The sequence below is a fragment of the Penaeus monodon genome, chromosome 23 (assembly GCF_015228065.2).
Source record: "Penaeus monodon isolate SGIC_2016 chromosome 23, NSTDA_Pmon_1, whole genome shotgun sequence".
In the NCBI taxonomy this organism is placed as follows: Eukaryota; Metazoa; Arthropoda; class Malacostraca; order Decapoda; family Penaeidae; genus Penaeus; species Penaeus monodon.
Window position 1 is genome coordinate 2135817 of NC_051408.1, and position 9013 is coordinate 2144829.

At 38.2% G+C, this 9013-nt stretch overlaps 1 protein-coding gene across 1 annotated transcript in view; it reads right to left on the reverse strand.

Annotated features, from left to right (window-relative positions):
* The window catches only part of LOC119587669 (uncharacterized protein DDB_G0271670-like), a 15507-nt gene that overhangs the window by 3475 nt on the left and 3019 nt on the right, over positions 1–9013 (reverse strand). The window contains exon 4 of the mRNA XM_037936349.1: positions 8323–8466. Within this exon, the coding sequence (XP_037792277.1) occupies positions 8323–8466 (144 nt within the window). The remainder of the gene's footprint in view (positions 1–8322; positions 8467–9013) is intronic.

Genomic DNA, 9013 nt, shown 5'->3' on the forward strand with positions numbered 1-9013 from the left:
ACTTTTTGAAACAGAACTTTGTGAGCTGTAACTATTCTGCATGCTTGAACACAAAAAGTTTGATGAACTGCATGCACTGCATAATGCTGAATATCCTAAGCTGCTTGAATCTGAGTAAAAGTTTGATCTTGAAGCGAGGCTGCATGGACTCCCTGATGTAAAGCTGCATGGGCTATCTATGGAACTGGACATGCTACATCTACTTGAAAATGAGCTACTACACTGAGAGGAAGCAGAATTAGTTGATTTTGGGTTGCTGGTTGAAGAACTGAATGGTCCTGAACTACTTTCACTGCTTTGGTTACTTGATTCAAAACTGTTTGAAATTATATTACTTCTGCTGCTTAAGCTGCTACTTGATATCATCATACTGCTTCGTTTATTAAGAATACTTCCATTACTGTGACTACTTGATACAGACTTAATACCTAGGCTGGAGCTAATTCCGGATACTGAAGACAAAGTAACAGAACTGGAACTTCTTGGGATAAAGTCACTTATAGTGCTGTAATAGCTGGATAAAGATTCCAGAGGATATACTTTCAATTCTTGTAGATGTGATAACACAACTGGAACTTCTTGAGACAAAGCTACTTTCTGAGCTTAAAATACATGAAGGATAAATGGAACTACTTGAAAAGGAGCTCACTTCTTTAAGTGAACATTCACTAACTGAACTAGAGACATATGGAACAAAGCCAATCGATAGAGAACTGCTTGAAACAACAGAACTTATTATTCCAGAAGAACTACATGATACCATTATACTGCTTGGATTGATTGAAATTGTAATACTTGGACTGTGTTGCCTGCTTGATATGGATTTACTACAAAGAACACTGATGCTGCTTGAACATGAACTTGAACCAAATTCACTTCTTGAAACTGATATAACAGAATTCAGATTGCTCTGGCTACTTGATTCAGAGCTGCGGGAAACAATATTGCTTCCACTGCCTGAACAGCTACTTGACATCATTGCACTGCATGATTTACTGGGCTTGAGACTCATTAAGCTTGATACAGAACTGCTAGGAAGAGATTTACTACCTGAGGAGGAGCTACTTGGAATACATGGAGAATAAATGGAACTACTTGAAAAGGAGCTTGTTTCTCTAAGTGAACATTCACTAACTGAACTAGATACATGTGGTATGATAATCAAGCTACTTGACAAAGGACTGCTTGAAACAATAGTACTTATACTTCCAGCAGAACTAAATGGTACCATTATGCTGCTTGAGCAGCTTGGACCGGTTGAGCTAGTAATGCTTGGACTGCCATGGCTGCTTGATATGGATTTACTAATACTGCTTGAACATGAACTACTTGAGCCAATTTCACTTCTTGAAACCGATATAGCAAAACTCAAACTGCTCTGGCTACTTGACTCAGAGCTGCTAGAAACAATATTACCTCCACTGCTTGTACAGCTACTTGATATCATTGCACTCAAATTGCTCTGGCTACTTGATTTAGAACTGCTGGAAACAATATTACCTCCACTGCCTGAGCAGCTACTTGATATCATTGTACTGCATGATTTACTGAGACTCATTAAGCTTGATAAAGAACTGCTAGGAAGAGATTTACTAGCTGAGGAGGAGCTACTTTCAATGCTTACAGATGGCTTAACACAACTGGAACTTCTTGAAACAAGGCTACTTGGAATACATGAAGAATGAATGGAACTACTTGAAGAAGAGCTCATTTCTCTACGTGAACATTCACTGACTGAACTAGATATCTTATAAACAATGCTCAAGGTACTCGACATTGAACTGCTTGAACACGAACTACCTCTTGAAATTGATACAACAGAATTCAAACTGCTCTGGCTACTTGATTCAGAGCTGCTGGAAACAATATTACTTCCACTGCCTGAACAGCTACTTGCCATCCTTGCACTGCATGATTTACTGGGCTTGAGACTCATTAAGCTTGATATAGAACTGCTAGGAAGAGATTTACTAGCTGAGAATGAGCTACTTTCAATGTTTAAAGATGGCCTAACACAACTGGAACTTCTGAAACAAGGCTACTTGGAATGCATGAAGAATAAATGGAACTACTTGAAGAGCTCAATTCTCTAAGTGAACATTCACTGGTTGAACTAGATACATATGGAATAATACTCAAGTTACTTGATAAAGGACTGCTTGAAATAATAGTACTTATACTTCCAGCAGAACTAAATGGTACCATTATGCTGCTTGAGCAGCTTGGACCGGTTGAGCTAGTAATGCTTGGACTGCCATGGCTGCTTGATATGGATTTACTAATACTGCTTGAACATGAACTACTTGAGCCAATTTCACTTCTTGAAACCGATATAGCAGAACTCAAACTGCTCTGGCTACTTGACTCAGAGCTGCTAGAAACAATATTACCTCCACTGCTTGAGCAGCTACTTGATATCATTGTACTGCATGATTTACTGAGACTCATAAAGCTTGATAAAGAACTGCTAGGAAGAGATTTACTAGCTGAGGAGGAGCTACTTTCAATGCTTAAAGATGGCTTAACACAACTGGAACTTCTTGAAACAAGGCTACTTGGAATACATGAAGAATGAATGGAACTACTTGAAGAAGAGCTCATTTCTCTACGTGAACATTCACTGACTGAACTAGATATCTTATAAACAATGCTCAAGGTACTCGACATTGAACTGCTTGAAGCAATACTACTTATAATTCCAGAATACATGATACAACTATGCTGCTTGAACTGCTTTGCCTGATTGAGCTTGTAATGCTTGGACTGTGTTGGCTCCTTGATATAGATTTACTGCAAGAAGCACTGATACTGCTGGAACACGAACTACCTCTTGAAACTGATACAACAGAATTCAAACTGCTCTGGCTACTTGATTCAGAGCTGCTGGAAACAATATTACTTCCACTGCCTGAACAGCTACTTGCCATCCTTGCACTGCATGATTTACTGGGCTTGAGACTCATTAAGCTTGATATAGAACTGCTAGGAAGAGTTACTAGCTGAGAATGAGCTACTTCAATGTTTAAAGAGGCTAACACAACTGAACTTCTGAAAAAGGCTACTTGGAATGCATGAAGAATAAATGGAATACTTGAAGAGCTCAATTCTAAGTGAACATTCACTGTTGAACTAGATACATATGGAATAATATCAAGTTACTTGATAAAGGACTGCTTGAAATAATAGTACTTATACTTCCAGCAGAACTAAATGGTACCATTATGCTGCTTGAGCAGCTTGGACCGGTTGAGCTAGTAATGCTTGGACTGCCATGGCGCTTGATTGGATTTACTAATACTGCTTGAACATGAACTACTTGAGCCAATTTCACTTCTTGAAACCGATATAGCAGAACTCAAACTGCTCTGGCTACTTGACTCAGAGCTGCTAGAAACAATATTACCTCCACTGCTTGAGCAGCTACTTGATATCATTGTACTGCATGATTTACTGAGACTCATAAAGCTTGATAAAGAACTGCTAGGAAGAGATTTACTAGCTGAGGAGGAGCTACTTTCAATGCTTAAAGATGGCTTAACACAACTGGAACTTCTTGAAACAAGGCTACTTGGAATACATGAAGAATGAATGGAACTACTTGAAGAAGAGCTCATTTCTCTACGTGAACATTCACTGACTGAACTAGATATCTTATAAACAATGCTCAAGGTACTCGACATTGAACTGCTTGAAGCAATACTACTTATAATTCCAGAATTACATGATACAACTATGCTGCTTGAACTGCTTTGCCTGATTGAGCTTGTAATGCTTGGACTGTGTTGGCTCCTTGATATAGATTTACTGCAAGAAGCACTGATACTGCTGGAACACGAACTACCTCTTGAAACTGATACAACAGAATTCAAACTGCTCTGGCTACTTGATTCAGAGCTGCTGGAAACAATATTACTTCCACTGCCTGAACAGCTACTTGCCATCCTTGCACTGCATGATTTACTGGGCTTGAGACTCATTAAGCTTGATATAGAACTGCTAGGAAGAGATTTACTAGCTGAGAATGAGCTACTTTCAATGTTTAAAGATGGCCTAACACAACTGGAACTTCCTGAAACAAGGCTACTTGGAATGCATGAAGAATAAATGGAACTACTTGAAGAGCTCAATTCTCTAAGTGAACATTCACTGGTTGAACTAGATACATATGGAATAATACTCAAGTTACTTGATAAAGGACTGCTTGAAATAATAGTACTTATACTTCCAGCAGAACTAAATGGTACCATTATGCTGCTTGAGCAGCTTGGACCGGTTGAGCTAGTAATGCTTGGACTGCCATGGCTGCTTGATATGGATTTACTAATACTGCTTGAACATGAACTACTTGAGCCAATTTCACTTCTTGAAACCGATATAGCAGAACTCAAACTGCTCTGGCTACTTGACTCAGAGCTGCTAGAAACAATATTACCTCCACTGCTTGTACAGCTACTTGATATCATTGCACTCAGATTGCTCTGGCTACTTGATTTAGAACTGCTGGAAACAATATTACCTCCACTGCCTGAGCAGCTACTTGATATCATTGTACTGCATGATTTACTGAGACTCATAAAGCTTGATAAAGAACTGCTAGGAAGAGATTTACTAGCTGAGGAGGAGCTACTTTCAATGCTTAAAGATGGCTTAACACAACTGGAACTTCTTGAAACAAGGCTACTTGGAATGCATGAAGAATAAATGGAACTACTTGAAGAGCTCATTTCTCTACGTGAACATTCACTGACTGAATCTTATAAACAATGCTCAAGGTACTCGACATTGAACTGCTTGAACACGAACTACCTCTTGAAACTGATACAACAGAATTCAAACTGCTCTGGCTACTTGATTCAGAGCTGCTGGAAACAATATTACTTCCACTGCCTGAACAGCTACTTGCCATCCTTGCACTGCATGATTTACTGGGCTTGAGACTCATTAAGCTTGATATAGAACTGCTAGGAAGAGATTTACTAGCTGAGAATGAGCTACTTTCAATGTTTAAAGATGGCCTAACACAACTGGAACTTCTTGAAACAAGGCTACTTGGAATGCATGAAGAATAAATGGAATTACTTGAAGAGCTCAATTCTCTAAGTGAACATTCACTGGTTGAACTAGATACATATGGAATAATACTCAAGTTACTTGATAAAGGACTGCTTGAAATAATAGCACTTATACTTCCAGGAGAATTACATGATACCATTATGCTGCTTGAGCACCTTGGAACTGATTGAGCTTATAATGCTGCCATAGCTGCTTGATATGGATTTACTAATACTGCTTGAGAATGAACTTCTTGGAACCGATATAGCAGAACTCAAACTGCTCTGGCTACTTGACTCAGAGCTGCTAGAAACAATATTACTCCCACTGCCTGAACAGCTACTTGATATCATTGCGCTGCATGATTTACTGAATCTCATTAGGCTTGATATGGAACTGCTAGAAAGAGATTTACTTCCTGAGGAGGAACTACCTTCAGTTCTTAAAGATGGCCTAACACAACTGGAACTTCTTGAAACAAGGCTACTTGGAATACATGGAGAATTAATGGAACTACTTGAAGAAGAACACAATTCTCTAAGTGAACATTCATTGGCTGAACTAGATACATATGAAATAATACTTATGCTACTTGACAAAGGACTGTTTGAAACAATAGTACTTATACTTCCAGGAGAACTACATGATACCATTTTGCTGCTTGAGCAGCTTGGACTGATTGAGCTTGTAATGCTTGGACTGCCATGGCTGCTTGATATAGATTTACTAATACTCTTGAACATGAACTACTTGAGCCAATTTCACTTCTTGAAACCGATATAGCAGAACTCAAACTGCTCTGGCTACTTGACTCAGAGCTGCTGGAAACAATATTACCTCCACTGCTTGTACAGCTACTTGATATCATTGCACTGCATGAGTTACTGAGACTTATTAAATTTGATATAGAACTGCTAGGAAGAGATTTACTACTTAAGAAGGAGCTACTTTCAATGTTTGAAGATGGAATAAGACTATTGGAACTTCTTGAAACAAGACTGCTTGGTATACATGAAGAATAAATAGAACTGCTTGAAGAGGAGCTCACTTCTCTGAGTGAACATTCACTTACTGAACTAGATATGTTTTCAACAATGCTCATGCTATTCGACATGGAACTGCTTGAAACAATACTCCTTATAATTCTAGAACTACATGATACAATTATGCTGCTTGAACTGCTTTGCCTGATTGAGCTTGTAATGCTTGGACTGTGTTGGCTGCTTGATATAGATTTACTACAAGAAGTACTGATACTGCTGGAACATAAACTACTTGAAACTGATATAACAGAACTCAAACTGCTCTGGCTACTTGATTTAGAACTGCTGGAAACAATATTACTTCCACTGCCTGAGCAGCTACTTGATATCATTGTACTGCATGATTTACTGAGACTCATTAAGCTTGATAAAGAACTGCTAGGAAGAGATTTACTAGCTGAGGAGCTACTTTCAATGCTTAAAGATGGCTTAACACAACTGGAACTTCTTGAAACAAGGCTACTTGGAATACATGAAGATAGAATGGAACTACTTGAAGAAGAGCTCATTTCTCTATGTGAACATTCACTGACTGAACTAGATATGCTCAAGGTACTTGACATTGAACTGCTTGAAACAATTCTACTTATAATTCCAGAACTACATGATACAACTATGCTGCTTGAACTGCTTTGCCTGATTGAGCTTGTAATGCTTGGACTGTGTTGGCTGCTTGATACAGATTTACTACAAGAAGCACTGATACTGCTGGAACACGAACTACCTCTTGAAACTGATACAACAGAATTCAAACGGCTCTGGCTACTTGATTCAGAGCTGCTTGACATCATTGCACTGCATGATTTACTGAGGCTCATTAAGCTTGATATGGAACTGCGAGATTTACTAGAGAAGGATCTACTTTCCATTTTGGAAGATGAACTGCTTGAAGAGGAGCTCACTTCTCTGAGTGAACATTCACTTACTGAACTAGATATGTGTACAACAATGTTCGTGCTACTCGACATGGAACTGCTTGAAACAATACTCCTTATAATTCCAGAACTACATGATACAACTATGCTGCTTGAACTGCTTTGCCTGATTGAGCTTGTAATGCTTGGACTGTGTTGGCTGCTTGATACAGATTTACTACAAGAAGTACTGATACTGCTGGAACATGAGCTACTTCTTGAAACTGATATAGCACAACTCAAACTGCTCTGGCTACTTGATTTAGAACTGCTGGAAACAATATTACTTCCACTGCCTGAGCAGCTACTTGATATCATTGCACTGCATGATTTACTGAGGCTCATTAAGCTTGATATGGAACTGCGAGATTTACTAGAGAAGGATCTACTTTCCATTTTGGAAGATGAACTAACACAACTTGAACTTCTTGAAATAAGATTGCTTGGAATACATGAAGAATAAAAGGAACTACTTGAACAGGAGCTCACATCTCTTAGTGAACATTCACTGACTGAACTAGATACATCTGAACCTATGCTCAAGCTACTCGACATAGAACTGCTTGAAACAATGCTACTTATAATTGTAAAAGAACTACATGGTACCATTATACAGTCTGAGCTGCTTGGACTTAGTGGGCTTTGGCTGCTTGATGTGGATTTACTACAAGAAGTGCTGATACTACTTGAACATGAACTACTTGAGCCAAATTCACTTCTTGACACTGATATAATAGAACTCAAACTGCTCTGGCTATTTGATTCAGAGCTGCAAGGTTCACTGACTGAAGTAGATATGCTTGAAATGATACTCAAAGAACTTGACTTAGAATTGCTTGAAACAATTTTACTTCTACTACTTCCACTTGAACCTGAGAATAATGAATATTAATTTATCTTCAAAGAAATCATTAGATAAAATCCGACATATTTGGTACAACTATCATAAATATCTCAAAATCAACCAAGTTACACTTATCAATAAGATTATCTAGTAAGAATCTAATGGAGGAAAGACAACTAAAATTTATAAGGAACTACAGATCTCAGTAAAAATAAAAAAGAGTATATGAAGGTTGCATTTAACCCTCCTGTGCACATGTATCCTGTGTACTATATTTCAAATTTTAAGGAGACACATGATACTGCTCACTTATCGCACCAAAAATCAAGTTCTCTTTCTAGCATATCTTAAATGTGAATAGAAAACATGTTTTTCTGTAGTGCTGAGCTGCTGATTAGCAACTTTCCATGCACGAGAGGGTTGCTAAAGTTCATATTTCTAGAATCACATATGCCATATTTTTACTTACTTGAACTGGAACTACTTGAACTTGAGCTGCTAGAGCTACTGGAACTTGAGCTGCTTGAACTACTTGAACTAGAACTACTTGAGCTTGAGCTACTTGAGCTTGAACTACTGGAACTAGAGCTACTAGAACTTGAACCTGTGGAATGAAATAATTAAGTGAATAAAACAGATAAATAGAAATAAGAACCATCGGCCTCCCCCCTTTTTTTCCTGTAAGTGCACATTAATGAAGGTACGTTTATATAATTTCTACTCTGAACACTACAGGTATTTTCGTTTTCTAATCCCTCTGCAATGGCTGACACATACCTAATAACATTTACATGCTCTTGAGCAACAACAGGCATCTGGCTGGAATGGAGTTTGATAACAAACCGGAAGACTAACACAGTTGATGGGAGTAATGATTATGGCAGTAATGGTGAGTGATAATGATGGTAATCATGACATTAATAGTTACAGCAGCACTGGTTAAGACAAGCAGTGTTTCATAGCCAACAACCATTAGAGTGGATAAATAGAGTGTCAGATGAATTCTAAAAAGTCAGTGTACGGCTCATATCTATGTCCTATGTCCATGTAGAAATGGAGTGGCCAGATGAATGTTAAAATGTCAAAAATGAGCCCAAATCTAAGTGAAATCGCCATACATAAACATGCATACTAAGCCGTGGATCGAAGCTGTAGTATGG